Below are 23460 nucleotides of genomic sequence, written 5' to 3'. Positions count from 1 at the left end.
TGGATGGAAAAAAGTGAACTTGCAGAGTCACTAAAAGTATGGGAACTTAAAACCTTGGTTTGCAACCTACCTTGACCCCTTGAGATTCAGAGCTACGTGGATTGTCAGTGTGACAATGGCTTCTAAAAGAAATGATGTACATGTTACTTACAGTGAGCTCAAATGAAGTGCATGTTACATGAATGTTAGAGCTGTACAGATTGTCAGTCTGGCAATTGCTCTTATGGAATGTCCAAAAGTTTGTTTAGTGCTATAGAAGTGAGTATTTCTTGTCAGTTTGTCAAGGATACAGTAATTGCTTCTATTAAAGGGTACATGTGTAACTGCATTCTTAAACTGTCGGTTTGGGTATGCTCGAAAGTGTTATTGGATCCAACGTGTACTAAAAGACAGTGGCAAAATGTGATGCTTCCATTTTGTCATTGGAAAGTTATGGACTCAAAGCAATGGCAGAGTGTGACGCTTCTACTATGTCATTGGGACAGGGTTCACACGCAGGCAATACATGTGTCAATGAGGTGTTGACAATGAGTATGTATGTGTCGTGCATGTGTCGACAGGTGTTGAATACACCCGAGTGTTGACTGTAAGCATGTACGACATAGGTGCAAACGAGGACGTTTGAGATTTCAACAGGGGGGTATGTCACCAGCCAGTGGCAATTCCATTTTTGTTAATTTTCTCTTTCTTTGGGGAATTTCGTTTGTTTTACCTTTTGGAAACACCCCTTTGGAAATCTAACTGCCTTGCATTGCATAGCCAGTGTGGAACTATTCAGAGAGAGTCCAAGCCTGAGGGCTAAAGAGCACTAAGGTTGGACAAGGACTATGGTTAGCCAAAGTGGGGTCATTGGCCAGCCAAAGCGGAATCCTTTGCTACATAGGCTACATTTCAGTTCTGGGTGTGGCTGCAGTGTACAAAGAGGGTCAGATGACCTAGAAGAATGTAATGGCAGAAACTCCTAAATTTTGGGGACTGCTATTTTTGGACGGCAAAATGTCTTCGCGTCATTACGTGCAGTTTGACATGGGGATCATTTTGTTACTCTGTGGCCAAGTCAACAGAGGCTGCAAGTGAGATATTTTTAGACTCGAGGGTCTAAAGCGGGAAAATGCACAAATGAGTGACACTTGGCACTCTGAGGTCAGTTTACTACTTAAAGAGAAGGCAAAAACGTGATTTTCAGCGGTGAACTCGTTTTTGAGTGCTGTCACAGGTGGGAGAGCTTCAATGGAGTGGTGGCTTACCCTCTATGTACAGTGAGGTGCAGGATGTCATGACTTGCATACCTCTCACTGCTCTCTCTCTCTCCCCTATTCTTTATGGTTATGCCCCTCTAGTGGGCTCATCAGATTGACCAATGTACAGTTGTGTGGGTTCATGCGCGATTGCCGAGGCAAGAGCCTCTTGCACAGGTACTGGATTAGCTAGCGGCTAATCCCCCGCAGGTATAGGTGATTCGGAGAGGTTTCACGTGCGAAATCTCGTCCGATTCAAAGGGCAAGTAGCCCTACAGGTGCGGGAGCTTGAGGACTTGCTACGGATGCAACTGGCGCGCGAAACAGAGCCCGAAACAGTGAATTACAGCCTGCTGTGTATTTTTGCAGGTTTAGGGTTTTGGCCCTAAACGGACCCTAATACCCCCAGGAGGTTCGGGCACGCAAGGGGACCGCTGTACAGGTGATTTGGCGCATTTTCGGGGCAGAAAACAGAGAATTCAGCTTGCTGCAGATTCTCGCCAGGTTTTGCAAAGTGTCCGTATGCGTCGGGAAAGTCATCCAATGCGTGGGAATACTGACTGTGAAGCATCCTAGTACAGTTATGCTACCGAAATCGGGCCAGAAGAGTTGAAATTCAGCCAAGGCTGTGCGGGGCAGCTTGTAGGGAACCAAAGCTTTTATTCCCTCTTTTAAAGAATAAAGAAATACCGAAAGGGGCGCCTATTTAGGGGCCAAGCTGGTGTCTGACTCGCATACAGATGCATTCTAGCATCTGTATCCCATTCCCCTCTCTTGTGTCATTATAGCACAGGTAGAATAGATGACTAATAATGGGTGAAAGCTAAATCAAGGTTTGAAGTAAAGTCTACCGCCCTTTTTGAAGTTAACAGGCCGGTTATAGGGATATGATGGGATAGGGTAAAGAAACGGTCAACCGGCATATTACATGCAAATATATCATATTGCTGAGTACCCAATAAATACCAACAATCCAATCGTGCTCAATGCCTTGAGTGCGCATCATGAGTAAATGTATAACCCCTCTCTGTAGAGCGAGTAAGGGTCCACAATTCCAAAATACCTACATTACTAACTATATTATTCCAAGAACGCTCAGAGCTTAAAATACGTGAACGACCAAATGTATCATCAGTGTTTGCAAGCGCAGTATTAAAATCTCCACACGAGAATGCCTACGATCGCTAGGAAATTTGGCCAAATCTTGCCAAAGATGACTTCTTTGGGCCGAGGCAGTATAAGTATATATACCAACAAATTCGAAAATGTTTCCCTGAACAAGATATTGTACAACCATCCACCACCCCTTACGGTTATTGTGGGCGAAGACCGGCTGCAACTCATGTCGCACCATCATTAAAACACCCAAATAAGTACTGGTGCTAGCATAAGCAATCCAAAATCCCGCAAAGTACGAAGATTGACCAACGAACTCATGTTGATTATGCTCCGTAATACCACGATATCTGCTTCATATGGCCAAGTTAGGTCATGGTTGCACAACCTGTACACATTATATGTGAAACATCTGGAATGACCCCTTCAGTGGTAGGTTCATGGCCTTCCAAGCATTTGGGGTATCTGCAAAATCCTCAGACAAACATTCTTTGATGATATTTGCCGCATCCATTGAGGTGAAATCTACCTGTTTCTGGCGTTTGTATACTGCTTCTTATGGTAATAAGATGAACAATCCACTATCACACCCTAATCGAAGAAAAGGAGAAAAAAAACCCTAGGAATATCTACAAGAAGAGAAACACAACACAAACTACTGCAGGGCTTACGCACATACTTTTTTTGTAAATCTGTCACACCCTCTCTCTCACACACACACACATACACACCCACACACCCACCCCAAAGTAGAACACTGGCCGGGGACGAGAGCTATACAGAACACGCTGAGGATCCTCGGATGTGCTACCATCCGATTCCCTTACTGCTCCGGAATCATGTGATGAGCTGTCATCCGGTTCGCCTGATGAGGTGGATACTATCCTGTCCATAGGATAAGTCAATGAGCTGGCATGCATTCCAAAGCCTTGCTTAGCATGTACCGTAAGTCTTTGAATAGAGTCAGACTTCCGTTCTAGACAATACTCTCGAATCTCTTTTGGCAAACCACAACAAAACCGCTCAACCTGGTCCCTCAAAAGTAATCCTTTGAAATGAAGACACTTGCAAATAAGTATCCCATAACCTATGGTAGTAGTCATCCAATGTATCTTTCTTAGTCATTCTCAAATGATGCCAAGTTGTGATGACATCCCTTTTATATTTGTATGATATCCAAGTTGACGTGAAAAGTTTCTTGAATTTTAACCATGTTGCAGGTGCTTCTCTGCATAACAACAGAGTAGACCATCATATCTGTGCAGTTCCTTTCAAGTAAGATGCCGCCCTTTGCACCTTGGAGTGTTCCGTGAACCAGCCTCCCAAGAAGGTGATGTCAAACTACTATATAAACTCAAGGGCTCCACGGGTGTCTTGATAGCCTGAGAATGTCTCAAACCTGACGGCTTGACCCCCTTCCTTGAACTCCTTGGTTTCCTTGCTTATCTATTCAAGAGGACGAGCTCTCCTCCTCTGAACTACTAGATGGCCTCCCATGCCTTCTAGACTTTTTTAGAAATATGTTTTTCTTACTTTTCTTGTTTTTTCTCCGCTTCTTTCGCCTTTTCTCATCCTCACTAGAACTAGAGGATGATGAACTATCAGAACTCTCTTGAAGACGAAGAAAAATCTGAGTCATCCTCGAAACGAGTACGCTTCTTGGATCTGCTTGCTCCAACCCAAATAATCGGGAAAATCCACCGATTTCCTCTTCTTCGGAGAGTGCTTCAAGCCTTTCATTATCTGGTTCATCTTCTTGTTAAGAGCTTTGTCCAGCTCTTTCTGCAAGTGCAATTTCCACTTTTCTACACTCGTCCGTCCTTTCAGATTTCTTCCCGACCTGAGAGGAGAATCAATGGGCTCTTGCCATCTCGTGTGAATCTCATCCATTGGGTAAGTCTTCAAATACTTCACATGTTTTGGGTTCTGGGAGTACTTCATTAATCTTTTCACACACGTGTCAACCTGCAGTTGACGTTTGTACTCCGCTCTGGCAAACTTCCCTGCCGAAAATTTGCCCAATTCTTCATTCTTTTCTTCAGTTCCCGTGCTGAATTTCAACTTTTCTTTGCCTTCCCGTTGAGAGATGTTATCTCTGTAAGCTTCTCCACGAGAGCCAATGTTCACTCTTGGGTTCTTTATGGCTTATGACCCTTAAGACAGAGCGATGAAGATGGGAGCGCGCTCGATGTGCGATGGACTAAGGGTGGGAGTGGCTAATAAATTTGAAGTCGGGGTTGAGAGTCTATGTGTGCTGTAGAAGGGATGGGATCCTTCGTAGAAGAAGAATCTGACCGAGCTCTGATACCAATGTTACAGGCTTGGACACTCCAAGCGAGAAATCAATAGCAACACATGAACAAAAACTTCAAAATAACTGAACTTCAAAGAGAGAGAGAGAGAGAGAGAGAGAGAGAGAGAGAGAGAGAGAGAGAGAGACGACACGGCACGGCACGAAGGAGTTTCGCGCTCAGAAGCACTGACCCCAAAGGCTGGTGTCCCTTTTGGTATTTCTTTATTATTGCTCACAGCAAAGTACAACTCCCAAGGGTCCTCTGCTCAAACTCTCCGTCTAGATGCTCTGCAGAGTGAGAGGCCCAAGGGCTCTTTTAAACTTACAAGGGATGCCCAAAAGCAGAGCCCCAAAACCAATCATTTCAAAAGCACTAAACCCCAAAAGCATTTGCTCCCAAAAGCTAGCGAAAATTGCAGAAATCCGTATAGTCTGCCACGTGGCACAGGCACAACCAGCACAAAACGCGAAAAATCCGTACAGCCCTACCACATCAGCATTCGTATAGTCTGGCACGTCAGCATGTCAGCGCGTTTTACGGAAATTGTAACATTTAATGGCCTAGTAACTTGTGTAGCGGAAAATAACTTGAACATAGTGAGCATTTCATTACAATAGTTTCCTAATGAGCATTACAAGAGTGCTTGGGTGGAGAGAGCAACAAAAAGCGTAACACCTAGTTAGATAGCATGAATAATACTTCAAAAGAGAGAGAAATTAAGCTATTGACAACAGTTGAGGACCGAATTTACATGGAGCCGGTCCCCCCTCCAAAAGGCTTTGTATTATAGGTTTCTCCCATCAAGAGAGACATTTTACAATACAATTCTTTGTGTTCCTTCAATACTAGCTAGTGCAATGAAGATGGAAGATTCAAGCACTAAGCAAAACACTTATAAAATATAACATCGATTCCCTCACGGTCTCAGACCCAAGACCTCACACAGCTTCGAAGATGGTGAGAGCTAGCGGGGTATGAGAGTAGATTGAGAGGAAGGAGTAGTCTTACAAGAAAGATGTACATCTCCTCACATAATCACTCATATTAGCATAGCATAGCTTAGTAATTAGCATGGTAGAGGAGATGAGCATGCATTGAAGCTTTGCTCTTGGTTGGATATGCATCACAAAGCCAAGAGTTGTTGGTGTAGGCCTCCCTTCTCACAAGCTTGGAGTAGGTGATAAGCTTTCCATTAAAGCTTGAGAAGGAGAGAGAGTCTTCTTGCTTCACACAAGAGCTTGTGTGTGAGTGTGTGAGATAATGCCTAGAGAAATTCAGCCCCCTCTCTCTCTTGGTCGACCCCTCTTGCTATTTGCTCATGCTGCCACCCCATTGGACCTTTCCAGGCTTAGCCAATGAGAATTAAGAAGCATAAGTGATAGCCTTCTGACATGTGTCCCCCTTTCCCCTTTTGTGAGAGCTTTAGGTAATTAATTAATGCAACTAAACTCTCATTGGACCCCTTTGTCTCTTGGCCAATAGGAATCAGGCAAGCCATTGGGCTGCTGAATGCTCATTGGACCCCTTGGGAGACTGTCCAATGGTATTCTAGAGAGCTTAATTCTTATTGGTTATTTTATTAAGTGTTTTTAATTTAATTAAACTAGATTTACTCTAGCCTAATTCCCATTGGTCCACCTCCATGGCCATCCAATAGGATTTGAGTACACCTTGTTGGAATCTAGGCTAGGGAGCTGACATGTGTCCTTTTATTCTTTGTGTAAAGGAGGCTTGTGAGTGTGTGTTTCTCTCTCATCCCTTACTTCAAGGGCTCGCGCCCTCCTATGTAGGACTCTTTCAAGATTTTTTGTACACACACAATCATCCAATTTTCCTAAGCTTTGACCTTTGGACACAACCTTTGAATTTTAGAACCTTAGCATTTTGGAAGTCTTAATGGACTGAACCTTATGGTCTTTATAGCCCATTGTTGCACCTTGCTCTTTTGCAGATGGCCCCCCCTTTGGATCTCTACTGTGGCCGGTCTGCCAGCTTAACCAATATTCTAGCTTTTTCTCCCTTTGTACTTCCCCATATTAAATGATCAGTTTACCATGAGAAAATCATTTAGGAGAATTATATATTGGTTATTATGACATTACCTGTCTCTTGAAATCATAGTCGTCCTCGACTATGGGGTAGAGAAGATAAAGCCTATTCATTAGTCCTTTTTCTAGCGGGTAGAGGATCCCTATCTTACCCTACGACATCATTCCAAAATGGATGACTAATCCATTTGGCGCTTGAGAGCCTAAGATTGCCGCAAGCATGTCTGCACATTAGTCCTATCAATCTTCCATAGTAGAGTGACAAGCTCTACTTGGTGTTTGGGAGACATCGTCTCCGCAAACTTGATCTAAGCATGCATGCTACTTTACATTTGTGCACAATAAAGAAAAAGAGAGTCTTAGAAGACAAAAACTTTGTTCATTTTAAACATTTGTACATTTGCTTACTCTAGGGAAGCATTGTAAGCATTGACAAGGTTTAGGTTATCCTTTAATTGTATGCCTTGCATCCATCTAGCATCTTCAAAAGGATAATTCTTAAACTTAATAAGATATCGTTGGATAGTCTTATCACCTCTTAATACCTTGTCTTCATGTCGAAGAATGGACTCGGGCTGCAACACCTCTTCTTGGTCCTCGATGTCCGGTGGGTCTTCAATAGTTGGTTCTTGTGGTGGCTCTCCTTTGTAAGGCTTTAGTAGGCTCACATGGAAAGCATTATGTATGAGCCAATGACTGGGAAACTTGATGTTAGGTGCAGCGGAATGAATGTTTGCGCTTTGCTCAAGATGAGTGCTCCATAGTGTGCTCAAGGTTCCTTTTTGTTCTTATGGAAGGGAGAGACTTTCGTTCTTAATGAGAGAATGCTATGATCACAAACAAAGTGAATGGACACTGTGCGTGCAAGCGAATGAGACTGAGAGATAGAGAGAGAAGAGAGATACGACACCAGAGACGTAAAACCCTCCTCCGAAGGCCCCACTCTCGTCGGCAAGAGTGGTCTACTTATGATTGCACAAACTGGTACAATGCTGATGCATGTGATTGATGCAAGTCTAGGCTATGTCGACGATGACGACGGCGACACTAGGGCTGAAAACTGCAATCTTTCTACTACTGTCCAAAAACGCGATGGACTGAAATCTGCGACTAGTCCAAAAATGTTGATTTGGGGGCTGTTTTCGGTGGGTCTTTGATGCTGAAAATCTGCAGGTTTAGGGCTGAAAACTGAGGTTTCTTTAGGCTGAAAACTGATGGTCTTTCCGGGCTGAATCTGCTACCTCCTTATGGGCTGAATCTGCTACTCTTCTATTGCTGAAAATCACTGAAATTCTGCATATGCTGGGATTTAAAAACGCTAGCAGTTGGAGAAAACGCTAGGGCTGTTGAACTTCCAAAACGCTAGGTCAAGCTGTGATATGCTGGCGGGAGGATTTGATGCAAAAACGCTATCTGCTGGGACTTGCTGGCGATGGTGTGCTGGTGCAAAAACGCAAGGCTATGATGCTTGATGGAAACGCTAGAGGATGAAGTTCTTGCTTGGAGGGAAGTACCGCCAAGGGTCTTGTTGAGAAGTTGCCTGCTGAGCTTGGCTCCTGTTGCCTCTTCTGCCATTTAGTGCTAGTTTAGGTTTGCTTATATACAAACTTAGCAAAATTGCCCTACCTACTTTTCAACAAAAGGCACTTAAAAATAATAAGTGAAAAATGTCAAAAATAGGTAAAATAGGCTAAATGTACTGGAAAATGTCAAAAATAGGTAAAATAGGCTAAATGTACTGAAAAATTCCCCTGATGGAATCTGATGGATTCTGATGGGAATACTGATGATCATGCTGTGTACAACCAGAGGATATGCATCTATACTAAGTGACTGGGCATACACGGTCTACGAATAGACTCACAAAAGTGTCAGATCACTTCTAATCTAGACTGACTGGACTGACTGAACCCTGATCATGCTGTAGCTTGTCCACAGACACATAGGGTTGGATGTGTCACGTGACATCCCCTCCTTTTCAAAGTGAGGTACTGGTACCGAACTGTATGGCATCGAGGGAGATCGCCAATAGCATCCGGAATCCTGGAAGGGATTCTTCGCCGGTCCACTCTGATGTGTGGGTCGTGCGGTACTTGAACTTCAGAAAGGTCTGCAACGCTTGCTTCTTTGGGCCGCGCCGAAAGCGACACAAAATCTTCTGTGGCTTCTTCCATGCTTCAACTTCGTCTTTAGTCATGCGTCTTTCTTCTTCAAGAATCTCCATGGCTGAAAATTCCTGAAACCACTTCCAACACAAAAACATGAACATACCTATTCCATGTAAAGTGAGTGGAAAAAATCTTGTCTTCCTCAAAGACTGTGCATGCAATGTAGATGAACAAAGAGACGGAGACGGAGTGCCAAACCGTTCATCACATACACACAAACAATGAGATCGAATCTTTCTCTTTTGATCTAAAGCAATCAACTGTGGCAATTCACAATGGAAATGCCTATGCTTGATGCTCATACTTTCATGTGCTCTTTTTGCAACCGTGTCATGCCAAGGAAGTTTTCATGAACAATCCACATACATTCGTGCTCATTCATGATGGAAACGTGCTCAACGTACAATATGTCATGCCTATGAAAAGGGATCACATAAAGACATTGACTAAAATACAAGAAACGATCACGAATGAAACACTCGAACAATGCGTGCGAACTAATCATGCGAACACATAATACTCTTGTAAGGGTTCTTTAGACCTAGGCTCGAGAGCCAAGATCGGTTTTTCTTGAGGAGGTTCTTTGGACCTAGGCTCGAGAGCCAAGATTGATCCTTCGTGATTGATCGAATGTGCAACAAGGTTAGTTTCGCTAGAAAAAGCATCAACTAACACATCATCCTTGTGAACAATCACATCATCTTTATGCAACTCATCATGCTTGTGAGAAATCACATCTTGATCGTGCAAATCATTGGCATTCAAATCATCATGCTCATCATTATCATTCAAATCATCATGCTTATCATCGTGCAAATCTTGTGTGTCATGCTTTGGAGAAGAAGAGACTGAGAGAGTCTCCTTCTCCTGAATCGTTCAATCTTGTCCTGCATATTAGCAATGAGAGAGGGAGAATGAACAATGTCTTCTCCACGAATGACAATGGGAGTATCACTTTTGGCAAAGAGAGTGAAATTGTTAGCCTCCCAATCAATGAGAGGGTTAAGATCACGAAACCAGCGAATGCCCAAAATCATATCACATCTTGAGAGAGGAGAGACAAAAAATCTTCTAGTGAAGGCAGCTTGTTGTTGAATTGTAAACAACACACCAAGACACTCTTGCGTGATGATAGAGTCCATACCAGGAACAAAGCCAGAGACCTCGAGAGGAGATTTCGGACTAACTTCTAGGCGGGCTCTCTCAACAAGAGAGGGACTGATCACATCATGCATACTACCTAGGTCAAACAATATGACAAAACGCTGCCCCGACACCTGACCATAACATTTAATGAGAGAATCATCAATGGGAGGGTCAAGAGAAACTTGGGGCACACTCGTGTTATCATTAATGGCATTGACAGAGGAAGTGGGTTCTGTGGATTCTTTAGATTCATTCGATTCAAGCTTAGGATATGTTCTTTTTATGTGACCCTTAATGTGACAACGAAAACAACGACCTTCCTTAGAATAAGTGCTTTGCTCTTCCTTAGAATAAGGCTATCTGGGGGCTTCTCAAAACTAGAGTGCTGCCACACATCCAAGACCTTCTGGCTTCAGAATGTTGCTTGGCATCGCAGCAGTGTGCTGGCCACTAATTGCTTCATTCAAATTTCTGTCCTATTAACTTTTGATGGTAGGATAGAGGCCTACCATGGTGGTGACAGGTGATGGAGAATTAGGGTTCGATTCCGGAGAGGGAGTCTGAGAAACGGCTACCACATCCAAGGAAGGCAGCAGGCGTGCAAATTACCCAATCCCGACATGGGGAGGTAGTGACAATAAATAACAATACTGGGCTTTTTCAAGTCTGGTAATTGGACTGAGTACAATCTTGACGAGGATCCATTGGAGGGCAAGTCTGGTGCCAGCAGCCGCGGTAATTCGAGCTCCAATAGCATATATTTAAGTTGTTGTAGTTAAAAAGCTCGGAGTTGGATCTCGGTAGATTTACGCCTGACGCCATTACCTGCCTTGGCTCCGCAACAGAGGCCAGCCACCTTGCTCTCTTGAGCCCCATAGAAGGCCCAAAGTGATCGGGGCTGCAGTGCATGGTGCTGCCAAGGCTTTGCCCTTGGGGGTGGGGGGGGTTGGGGACAACAAGGTCTGTTGTAGAGGGCGCGTGTAGGGTAGCATTGCAGAAGTAACAGGTAGGGTTTTCCATTAGGAATCTTTGAGGGGATCTTTGCAATTAGGTCTCTACAATTTCTGACAAAACAAAAACCTTCCCTAACATGACTAACATCTATAATGAAAAAGTGAAGGGAAATAGTCTAGAAGATGAAAAGTCTTGACATTGGAAGTCAAGGGCCTTTCCACTTTCTATATAAAGAGGGTGTTTGGCATGTATGCTATTTGCATATGTATTTGCCTTTCCCTAGTCTCATTCTTTTCTTTACAACATTGGAGGTATTGAACTTAAGTTTTTAGAAAGCCACTCAGATTAGGAGTTATAAGGATTAGGAGATAAAGATATAGCAATTAGTTTAGGCAATATTTTTTTAAATCGCAATTAGTTTAGGAAATAAAATCTCCCGTTCCCTATCTTTATCCTCCGTGTTCTTACTTCATGTATCAATACAAAAACCTTACCTCATTGCTGAGTCTATGTTTGGTTTTTCTTGGAGGTCTTACTTTCATGCAGCCAAAGAATCTTACATGATACCTATATATGTATAGACAGGCCTTCAGGTTCCGTTTTTCAAAGCAAGATTTGAGTTTGTGCTTGAGGAGCTTTTAAGGTCGTGCAAGGCTCAGTATGTTGATGAACTTATCAAGCAAGATGATTTTGTACGAACATTGATAAAGATTGCAAACTCCATCAAGCCTATGAAGTCAGAGGCTCGAAAAGGAGCACTACGTAAGATGCTAAAAAAAATACAGTTTGTTGAGCCGATTTCTTTGCCCTTGAATCCAGAGTAAGGTGTTTCTTTTCCTTTAATACTTTTCTTGTATGCTCGTGTGTGTGTGTGTGTGTGTGCGCGCGCGCGCTTGGATGCATGTGTGTGTGCTTGCATGCATATGTAATTTAGAATTACCAATAAAATTGAAAAACAAGATGCTTTGCAATTTAACTAGAGGTTTTGCGATGTAATTAGGAATATGATATTTTGTGGTATCAACCATTTCGTTGGATTGTGAATTTATTTTGCTGTTAGTGTTTGCTGTAATGCCTTCATGGATGTTGAATGCCTATGCTGCTCAAAGGCTATATACATCCTAGTCTTGGTCGTATTTCACATAATTAACCGTAATAAACGAAATGCCCCTGAAATTTGTGGAAATTCCAAAATAACCCTCATATTTGGTTAATTTTGTCGACAATTCCCAATATGTCCTCAAACTTTACCAAAATTCCCACCGTCAGTATCACAAACATCTTGAAAGGCATTGTATTTGAAAGTTTTTTGTACAAAGATTGGTTCTCTTTCAATAGAAGACAATGGAACTTGGGATCTTTGATGGTATTGTGGGGTTATCAAACAAAAAAAATGCCACTATTTGTGAGCTCATTGGTAGGAATTTTCGTTCAAAGCACTTAAAGATAGATCCTTATTATCAAAAAACATTAAACTACATGAAAATTGCAGCTATCTATCCAAAGTTGGTACAAGTGTCTTTTTGGAATTTTATAAAATACAAGGGTATTTTGGCAATATTCCCATTTACTTTTCTCTTATTGAAGAACGCTGCACTTGGTTTGTCATTTGTGAAGGAAAAGGTGTTGTGTGCGTTGCACGATCTGCATCTTCATGAGGCAAATCGTGAAATTTAATAAAATACAAGGGTATTTTGGCAATATTCCCATTTATTTTTCTCTTACTAAAGAATGTTGCACTCGGTTTGTCATTCATGGATGAAAAGGTGTTGTGTGCGTTGCACAATCTACCTCGTGAAATTCACTTTATGTTAAGTTCTTTAGTGCTTTAATGGACGTAGTTTATAATAATTCAATTTTCTTTGGGAACAAATGGTTGCCTTCATCATGGAAACCTTTATTCTTAAGGAGCTATATGCGCGCGCGTATGTGTGTGTGTGTGTGTGTGTGACTTTACTGAAGCTGAACTGCAAAGTGGTTTTTTGCATCTTGGTCATTGGAAATCTCTTGGGTGGGATGGTCTTACAATTGAGTTTTTCGTTCCTTTTTGGGAATCCCTAAGATAGCCTTTACTTTTCATGATGAACTATGCATGGATTACACAATCTTTGCCATAATCGTGGAAAGGATTGTTGAAAGTGTTGCCTAAGCAAGCACTCTGTGACTCCTTTTCTCATTGATGGCCCATTACGCTTATGTTGGTCATTTACAAATTAATGTCGAAAATGATTGCTACACGAATTAAAGATTTTTTTTTTTTTTTTTGGGCATACATGCCGCTCAGTTTGAATTCATTCCTTGCATGCAAATTATGGATAATATTGCTAATGCTTTCATCGGCATTGAGTATGCAAAGTATACCAGACAAGATGTGCATATCATGCAAGTTGATGTAGGAAAGCATTTGATATTGTTCACTGGTACTTCATTGCACACATCATGGCAGGCTTGGGTTTTGGATTGAAAATGCGTCGTGTGGTCTACTTTGTTTATGAACACAATCAATCTTTTTGAATAATTGATGGTGAGCTTATACAGCCGTGGAATCTTGGTTGTTCTGCTAGGCAAGGGTGTCCTTTAAGTGTCATGCTCTATGCTATTGCCACTCATCCTCTATTGCTTTATTTGGACTCCTTGATGGCATCTCGCCAATTGCATGGATTGGAATTACCATCTCCCAATCATTTTGTGGCACAAGCGTATGCTGATGATTCCATGTTCTGGCAGAAATCATCCGGATGATGTTTGGTGTATCATGGATACCTTGCACATTTATGGGTTGGCTACTGGTCTTCATGTTAACTTCCAAAAATATAAGTTTTTGCCATTACATTAAATGGATTGGCATTCTATTTATGGTCAGGTGAGATAGTGAAGCCCGATCAGCTAGTGCGGCATCTTGGATACCCTTTGGCTTGGTCCCTGAACAAAACCAAACGTTTGGATTGGGTTGAGCATAAAATTAGATCCAAATTACAATATTGGAAATTGTCCACTTGGCCGTTACATGTACGAGTTAGAATAGTGTAGTCCATCTTGATGGCATATATAAAGTTTTTTCTACCATTGTTGCATTGGCCAACTCGTTGTCTTCGTGCTTTTATCTCCCGGATTGTGGATCATTTTTGGTCTACTTACTCTTATAAAAAAGGGTTGCGATTGCTTGCTATGGATAAACTATGTACTCCAAAGAAGTGCGGTGGTCTGAATATCTTACATTTGTGGTCTTGTGTTATTGCAAGGAAGGCCACATTGTTATTGGTATTGGTGGGACAAAAATAGCCCTTGACGCTAATGTTTGCTTTTTTGTGCTCTCATGCGATTTCTACACTTGCTTTTGCTCATTGGCAACCTTCCTGCTGGGAAAATTTGAAGCTATGATTCCGGGATGTCTTTTTGGGTAAATTTGAAGCTATGATTTTTGGATTCCCAGCGGATTGGAAACAAGTCACAAAGTAGTTGTCATGAGATGGTAGGGATGACGCGAGTGGCAGTTCGCTCAGACTTGAGAGTTTGAAGTGAAGTTTGGCTTTTGATTAAATCAAGGGACTCCAAGATAGGCATGTTTTCTCTCCCAGAAAGGCATTGATGCGATATCGGATGTGTCCATGCTGATGGGCAATACTTTCATTTCGACAAGCTGCTCTTACTTTTGGTCTCCGGATGCATTATAGACACACATGATAGATCATCAAGGAGATTGTTGATTCAAGGAGAGTTTGCATTGAAGTCTGGTTTTTTATCTTGTTCAACGGTCTCCAAGACAGGCATATTATCTCTCCCAGAAAGGCATTGATATGATATCGGATGTGATTGATTGTTGATGGTCATGTGAGAGAAAACACTGAAAACTATGAAGGAAACTGCATGTACCAAGTAAGCTGAAAAAAAGAACTGCATATGCACACACAATGATGTTGAGCTACGCTCTCTCGATCGTGTCAACCTAGAGAGAGTGTGGTTGCTATTGTCGCCACTGTAGCACCCAAAGAGTTTTCCTCGAGAGGTGGAGCCATAAGATTAGATCATCACCTTGCTCTCGACAAACTAGCCCTCTATGAAAGTAGCTTCCACCTAATGAGCGGCTGATGGAAACACTTGTCTTGGATGGTACTGAGGCCGCCGACTAACAGAGCCATGGTGATGTACACTAGAAAATCCCTCACAAGGAACTCTGTGTCGGTTGCATCTGTGTCATGTGGGTAGGCTGCTGAAACCCCTAGGGATAGTAGTCCAAATACTGAGACTGGGCACCTCACATAAACTATGTTGAAGGACTTGGCTACCCATAACCCTTAGGAGTTTGAACCTGTCTCATTGGACCCGTCCACCCATATCTCATAGGTGTCTGTACCTGTCTCATTGGACCTGTCCACCCATACCCCATAGCAGCCGGAGTTTGGTAATCTCTGGTGTTGTGCTACTGAGCCCCCATATCTCCTTGTAATAGTATCTCTCGAAATCCCTGAACTTCGGCTTCTAGGTCATCGAGGATTTAGAAAATCACTCTCAAGGCTTGACACAACGCAAGGATTGTAGCATCTTTGTCCGCTATTGCGCTCTCAGTGTGTAGCAGGGCTAACATGTCACTTGCACAGGATAGGCGGTTACAATTATAGTTGGTCTTGGGTACATACTAGACAGATCTCGCCTGGGCAGTGACGCGTGGCAGAGATACGGTTGGCGGTCTAGTGGACACCGTGGCCAGCTCACCACCACCCAGTTTGGAGATTGACTTAGCTGGATATTTAGAGATATTTGTTGGCCCTTGGTGGCGCTTCATGATTGTATGTATATGTAGTTGGTTCTAGTCATCGGCATTATCTACTGTCTATGGTCTAGAGTCTTGGGTTTAGCACCGCATATCTTCACATTGGAGCCTCGACACCCCCATTGTACCCATAGTAGCTAAAATACGCGTATTTTATTTAGAATACACAACGTCGTGTATTGAAATGTACAAGATTCTAACGTTTTTTTGCTCACAACGTATGTCTTTTTCTAATTGATCAATTGTGCTTTAGAGCTTCATGGTGCTTGTTTATGTATGCTATGACTTAATATTGAAGAATCATTGAGGAGGTCCATGAAGCGCTTCATTTGTTCTTATTAAAGTATCATATCGTAAAAAGTTGACGTATTTTATTTTTGATTCTAAAAAATACGTCTAGTACGCGTATTGTACACGCCTATTAAACGTCCCATCCCGTACCGTAGCTGCTATGATTGTACCCTTGAGTTTGGGCTGGGAGTTGAGTGTGCTGATTAGCCAGAGTCTATATGGTTCTTTGAATTTGTCAAGTTTCACCAAGTTCTTAGTCTGTTGTGCTTTGAGTCGTCGTTCCATTTTAGTGTGATGTTTTCTTTCTGTTGGAGTGAGGTTTCTTGCATACTACACTGAGGGACAACCACTGTAGAGAGAGCAGGACACACTTTTTCCACTACAGGTGCTCTCATTTTTGGCATGCCCGGTAGGACCTCAACTAAAGTCTCACTCCGTTGAGCCTACAGTTAGAGGAGCTAGCTGGTTTACGCTCTCACTTGTGTTGGTTTGCTAGTCTCGAGTGCTCTGGTCCAGCTTGGTCTCATCCAACTTCTCCTCGACTAGCTTGGTCTAGTCCAGCTTAGTCCTCGACCAGCTGGTCTAGTCTCTCGTTTTGGTCTAGTCAGAGATCCTTCTCTCTTTGACAGGAGAAGCCTCCTCATCAAGAGGCTTTGGACCAGATCAAGCGCGAGCTACAAGATCTCCGGACTCGGCAGAAGTCTTAAGGCTGTGGTCCGGTGTAGCTCATGCCGCTCTCCAGGGCACCCTCCACATGAATGCCCCCTTTGGGCTTATTGCCACTTCTTTGAAAAGTCTGGACATGAGGACAAGGATTGCTACTACCTCAAGGGATTGCGACAAATACAACAAAGTCTTGGTCCTACTCTTCAATAAGGGTTAGCACCTACATCCAACATGGTTTCCCCCTATGGTCATCCAAACCACATGCCATCTTTGCTGACAGCCTCTCCTACGCAAGGTATGCAAAAGCACTTTTCCCTCTCAGTTTTTTTATCATGCAAATGCTCCCTCAGCCCCTCAAAGCTTCTACGCCTCCACCTCCACCTCCATGCACCATGAGCAGGGACCACCACACCCATTGAATTGGCCCATTTTGTGCTACAAATGCGGGGAATATGGACATTACCAAAGCAAATGGCCCTTGCCAGAAGGGTCCCCTCCCTGTCGTCATTGCCCTGAAGCTAAGGATCACTACAGTAAGGATTTTCCCAAATGTCGTGAATCCACATCTTCTAGCCCTAGTCAAATCTAAAATGAATTTACCTTTCCCAAGATCAATCTGATAGCAGTTACCACCATCCCTCAGCCGCCACCTTCTGCCCATGTGGTTGCCCCTCAAGACAAGTTGCAGTTGGTAGAGGAGCCCGCGGGTGTCCTCACTAGGGCCCAGAGGGAAGCTCTCGATCTTAGCATTCCAGCAAGTTCAACTCCCCCAGACATTATCCCACCAGTGGATACCCCGCTTCCAGTTGTCAACAAGCCATCCCCTAGTGCCAAGCGAGGATCCTCATCTCAGCTCTCCGAGATTGATGAAGCTTTCTTGGAAGCAGTCACCAACCTACAACAGATCAAGGTACCAAAGAATCACTAGTGGAAAAAGAAAAGCTTACAGCAAAGACTATCTTGAAGAACACCTTCCAACAAGTGTCGCTTTATGACATGCTGCCACTAGATGCGAGTTTTCGAAGTGACACCCTTGCAGTTATTCAGTCGCTTTACCCCGGAGTAGGTCCTAGTGGCGGGCACCTCCCAGTGAAACCATCAGAGTCCTATATGATATCCTATCCCTTTGCTCCCCTCACTGATTATAAAAGCCCTCGTCTCACTGTGTCCATCTTGGGGTGGCAATTCTCAGGAGTGATAGTGGATAGTGGATCTGGCATCAATCTGATGCTCGAGTTCACTATGTTGGCTTTAGGTCTACAGCCCACTCGAGCCTCTCTCTTCACAGTTACGTTGGTTGACCAAAGGATAGTCTACCCATTGGGAATAGTGGACAAGGTGCCTCTGTAGGTATAAGACTTCACCTTTAGCTTGGACTTTGTTGTTGTTCGTCTTTCCCAGGTTGAGGGAGGATTTCCTTTGCTTATCGGTAGACCAGCTTGGGAGCGGAGCGGCTATGTATGACTATGAGGGTTTCTAATGTTTGGCAGCACTCAGGTTTTGTGAGACGCCCAGACAGTTTGTCTTTCTCTCGCTCTGATCGTAGGGTAGGAGGAGTGAATCTATCTAGGATAGATCGCTTCTACACCAGTGACCACTTTTGTGACATGGGGGGATCTGTTTGCATTCTTGCAGGGACCACTTTTTCCGCCCATGCGTCTGTGATTCTCACAGTGACAGAGAGACAGAGGAGAGGGGGGGGGGGGGGGGGGGTAATGCTACGCATCCCCGGGCGGATCTTGTTCGATCCAGAGCTTAGAGAGCGAGTGGAGGCACTTTAAGCAGAGAGGTTGGACTCGCAAGACACCCCTGCTGGTAGAGTGGCCTCTGGACACTGGTAGAGCTTAGTCGCTTCTTTCTTCAATAGTCTGCAGCTCGTTTGGCTGCAGCTAGGGAGGATGAGAAGCGTCATCGACGGGGCATTGTTTCCTTATAGAGGATGCAGGAGCAGCATCCAGAAAGCCCATGGTTGGAGGAGCAAATGCTAGTGGCGACCCATTACCATCCTCAACTCAACCTACAAAATTCTAGCACACATGGGATTCAAAAAGGTTTTGTCAAGGAGCATAGTATCGTTGACAACATCTTCACTTTTTGGAGGCGTCTTCCCTTGCGAGTCTCCAAGGAGAGGATTTGGTGATACTCCTTCTCGACATTGAGAAGGCCTATGACAAAGTTGATTGGGACTTCCTAGAGGGCACTCTATGCAAGATGGGTTTCACAGATGATTGGATCAGAGGTGTGACAGCTCTCTACAGGCGTGCACACAGTCAGGTGCTCTTGGCAGGGGGACCGAGGGGAGCGTTTCTTGCGCACGCGCTCGGTTAGACAAAGTTGCCCTATTGCCCCCTTCCTCTTTCTGTTTTATGCTGAGGCGATGAGCAGGTTCTTCTCACCAGGTTGGTCTGCGTGGCCTTGAGCTCCCTATCAGGGCAGATGAGCTTCTTGACGCCGAGTTTGCCGACGACTCAGCCTTGTACTTCGAGGGCCCGGAGGTCAATCTGCACAAGTGTGAGCAGGCTCTTGAGGTGTTTTGTAGTGCATCGGGCGCACTAATCAACTGGAGAAATACAGTTGCTTTCTGAGTTGGCAGTGCTTCTACACCTTCTTGGTCGTCAGGTGAGGGTTTTAGATGAATTCCCCCAGGGACTGCAGCTCGCTACTTGGGCTGTCAGGTTGGCTTGGACTTGTTTCCTGAGGAGCATACCATGTTCTCAGCGGGGGTTGGGGATCATAGACCCAGCACAGCAGAGGAGAGCCCTTCTTGGGAAATTTTTTGTCAGAGGATTGCTTGCAGGTGAGGAGCCTTGGAAGGAGTTGTTGCTTCAACAACTTAGAGCTTTAGTGCCTCATGCAAGAGGCCCTTGGATCCCTTCCATCAGGTGGATCTTTACAGAGATGCGCAGAGTTGGTCTGAGCAGGAGACTGGAGGATCGATTTTCTGCGAGCCTGCTCTACCCTTGGGAGCAGCTGCGGAGTGGCCTAGAGCAGCACCAGCCTACTTGCACGGAGGAGCGCTTGAGACAGCCCGTTGTTTGAAACCCCATGGTTAGCACTCAGAGAGGCCACTTGGTTTGTAGTAGGCCTCATGTTTCTTGGGGTCCCATGGCATAGGGTCCAACACGCCTGGCTTCAGTTCTCAGGTTTGCCAGAGGAGGTATAGAGCACCCAACTACAGGGCATGAGAGGGGTGGAGAGCTTGTGCTAGGACATCACAGAGGCTTTACCAGCTGAGTGGGTCACTCCTCTAGAGACAGCAGCTCCGAGATGGATGGGGGCCTCCACACGACTGCAAGTCCTCATTGCAGTTCGCGCTTGCTCAGAGTCCATTGCTTAGAGTCCGTACCCTCCATGCTCTTCGAGATCCAGGGCGAGGGTCGACTACACACAGTCTCAGTAGAGGCTCCACAGGTTGCAGAGTGCTGTTTTCAGAGGATACGAGTAGTGGGCATGTATGGGAGGACTTGTGTCATAGATCCTAACCGAGCAGATCTTTAGACAGGCCATTGGAGGCTTTGGGCTTGGGAGAGCTGTCCTCTAGCACCAGTGCAATGGAATCCTGGAGAGTGGTTTTGGAGAGACCCCTTCTCTTCAACCGACCACCCCGGGATCCCTTTCTTTTAGTTGACTATTTGACTGGGATGTGACATACTGGCAGCACGGAGAGAGGCTCATCCTGCTGCAGCACTTCATTGGCAAGAGGAGGGTCTCTCAGCTTAGTTCTTGTCAAGCTTTTGGGCGAGGTTGTGGGACTCTAGACAGCCGTGGCGAGTCACTTTATTCCAGTGGCTAGTTGCACACAGAGCTACAGCAGTGGGGAGCTGGCTAGTACATAGTGGCCTTTCGACAACTTGTGCAGCTTGTGACCATCCATTGGAGAGTCAGCGTCACTGTCTGTGGGACTGCCCCATGGCATAGCAGGTTTGGCTTCGAGTTCTTCGGTTGATGCCAGCTCTTTCCACTGTGCAACGATACACTTGGGGTGTAGCTGCTTGGTCCACCCTCACGGGCCTTGCGCTACAGTTTAAGCTATCTTCCACCAGCAAGATGATAGTGATCCAGGGGGGTCGGCCTACACTCCAGCCTGCTACAGAGCTTATCCCACAGGAGTGGTGCAGTGAGAAAGAGGTATGTTGGGAGCTCGTTTGTGGCTTGACACTCTAGTTCATTTGGCGGGTTCGTTGCTTCCGCATTTTCGAGGCTCGCCCTGTCCCAGCGGCGGAGACTGATTGTGACTTTTGGCTAGAGTTGATCCATACTCTCAGGGGTCAGTTTGAGAGACTTCAGGGCAGCTCCGTCCGCATGCGGGAGCATAGAGAGGCGTTCCTGCCACTCTGGCGCCCTGGGCCGTTCTTCACCATGGTCCAGGGTGAGCCCAGAATACTCTACCGCCTATGTGCGTGGCTTTTCCGTCCTCCCATCTCTTGATTTAGCCCTCATTGTACATATGCTGTTTTTCATTGGGAGAGTCTCCCTTTATGGTTGATGTATCGCTCTCTAGTAGAGGTGGTTGTAGCCCTTTGGGCAGTTTTATTAACTAATGGAAGGATCTTTTTCTCAGAAAAAAAAAAAAGAAATACAGAAAGGGGTGCCAAGGTTTGGGACCAATGCTCTCTTGGGGTGGAACTCCGCCACTCCCCGTCTCATGTGTGTGTATCTCTTTCAGTTCAGTTGTTATGTGAAGTACTTAAAGTTGTTCGTCTGTTCTTTTTCGTTGGCACGTGGTGGCGTCCCATTTCAATGGTATTAGAGCTCCAGTCACGTGCTTTTCTGAAAGCATACCAGTCCTATCAAAGAGCAGACAAAGCAAGATGGCGCTTCCAAAGTTTTTAGAAATCTTTATCATAGAATCCTCATGTCTCTATCCCGGACTTAGCAGTCACGCCCACCCTTAGTCCATCGTGCATTGAGCGCGCTCCCGTATTCATCGCTCTATCTTACCGGGCATAACCATTGTTTTTCTTAGAAGCATTGCCATGCAGTGGTGGATGTCTATAGCTACCAAGCGGCACACTCCAAGGACTTGGCAAGCTTTGAAGATTTTTTTTTTCTGAATTTACATGCTTTCTAACATCTTCCTTCGGAGTGCAGCTTTTGACAGAGTGGGGTATCCTCAAATGCTTGCCATGGAAACCCTAGCAGATTACAACTTGCATTCTTTAAACATATTTTATTTGGCGTCTCTTCCCAAGCTGATAACCTTGGAGGTCCAGTGTGATTGCTATGTCTTGGGACTACCATCACCGCTACAGAAACAATGTCTGTCCAAGAGCTTATGGACCATGCTGTGGTTGGCTACAAACTTCTGGACCAATTCTAACCCTAATTTTTGGTGAAATTTCAAGATGGAAAGCCAGATGTCTTTTCGAGCTCGGTTGATATCGAGAATGTTTTTTTAGTTTGATTTAGCAGTTTTCTGAATTTTGTTTGATAACTTGTTTGGTGATCTTGTTTGAAATGGATGGAGTTTGTATTACTCCTGTCTTGGTGCCGATTTGAATTGTTTGACTCTGGTTTTAATACTGTTTCAATAGTTGGTGTTCTATGCCGAGGAGGAGTACTCAAGAGAATTGATGTTTGAGAATGCTTGCACATACTCAAGACCTGGACCCTTGTGGTTATTTGCGGGGGGAGTATTGAATGTTTGAAAAGTGTTGTTTCTACCTGAACCCTTGTGGTTATTTACGGAGAGAGTATTGTTGTTGTTACTCATGGTCCGGACCTGGATGTACGGGGGGAGTATTAAGAAGTCTGAGCAGTGGTTACTCTCAACACCTCCAAGCAACGCAAGCTACAATTTGGGGAGCGTTTGGTTGTAAAAGGCCTCTATATCTCATGGACTGTATCTTTTTAGGTTATTTGCGGAACGAGTGATGAGGGAGTCGTTGAACAACTCATGGCGTGAATCAAGATGGTTATTTGCAAGGGAAGTGTTCGTCGGTTGCTTTATGTTTCTATGTCTTGTAACATGCATATTTGAGCATTTGGTGATGTGCCAACCATTGAAAATATTCCTAATTGGGTGAGATTGCTTGGATATGTAATTTTAGTGCATCGAGACACCCGTTCAAGATCAATACAGTCTAGATGTGACGGCTCATTTTGCTACACCAGAATATCAAGAATATCAAGAGCTGTGATGTGGAATGAGAATATACTCCTTTATGGATGAGATTTTTCTGGGGAGCCAACGACCCAGGATATCAAAGGCTCGGATCTGGAATGAGAAAATTGATTGTCCCTACGAATGTCCCTCAGAATGACCCTCGGAATTTCCGTCGGCAGGTGGTGCCCGTCCCGTTACAGTAGCTAATGAAACCCACAAGGTATAATGTTTATCAGATAGTAGAGGCCATCACACTATGGAAAAGTAGTGGGGAAAGTTATATTTAAATACTGTCAAAAGCTCCTCGCATAGTTGGGGTGGTTAGCGTGAAAGAGTTCTTGACATGCCTGGATTGTACTGTCTCTAGAGAGCTGAGAGTATGTGCGTGTAGCCTGCTTTAAAGATGGGAAGCTTGTCGTCCCCAACGCATGACCAATTTGTGTCGCAGTAAGAGTGTAATTTCGTACCTTTGGAAAACGGTTTAAAAGCTCATGAACCGATATCAGCCAGTAAATCTGTATCAGCCAACGCTTTTAAACTCAATTTCTGCAGTTGATCGTGGGAGAGTACGTCACGAAGAGATGGATTAGTGGGCTGCAAGTGAAAATTTAAAAGGAATTTCACCTGGCTTTTGATTTTTGCAGGCCTGCTGATCTCGTGGC

The 23460-nt window shown here is 44.4% G+C and overlaps 1 protein-coding gene across 5 annotated transcripts in view; it reads left to right on the top strand.

Annotated features, from left to right (window-relative positions):
• LOC147449836 (uncharacterized) overlaps positions 1 to 23460 on the top strand; it is an 88404-nt gene that overhangs the window by 11103 nt on the left and 53841 nt on the right. For 2 of the 5 annotated variants that reach the window (XM_086522195.1, XM_086522194.1), the window contains exon 2: positions 11546 to 11784. The exons of 2 other annotated variants lie outside the window; for them this stretch is intronic. In XM_086522195.1, the coding sequence (XP_086378321.1) occupies positions 11546 to 11784 (239 nt within the window). The remainder of the gene's footprint in view (positions 1 to 11545; positions 11785 to 23460) is intronic. One more of the 5 variants, XM_086522198.1, reaches the window with a different exon arrangement.

The sequence above is a fragment of the Adiantum capillus-veneris genome, chromosome 10 (assembly GCF_014529385.1).
Source record: "Adiantum capillus-veneris isolate H3 chromosome 10, ASM1452938v2, whole genome shotgun sequence".
NCBI classification, from domain to species: domain Eukaryota; kingdom Viridiplantae; phylum Streptophyta; class Polypodiopsida; order Polypodiales; family Pteridaceae; genus Adiantum; species Adiantum capillus-veneris.
The sequence above is the reverse complement of the archived record's forward strand: the minus strand, read 5'-3'. Positions and strand labels throughout refer to the sequence as shown.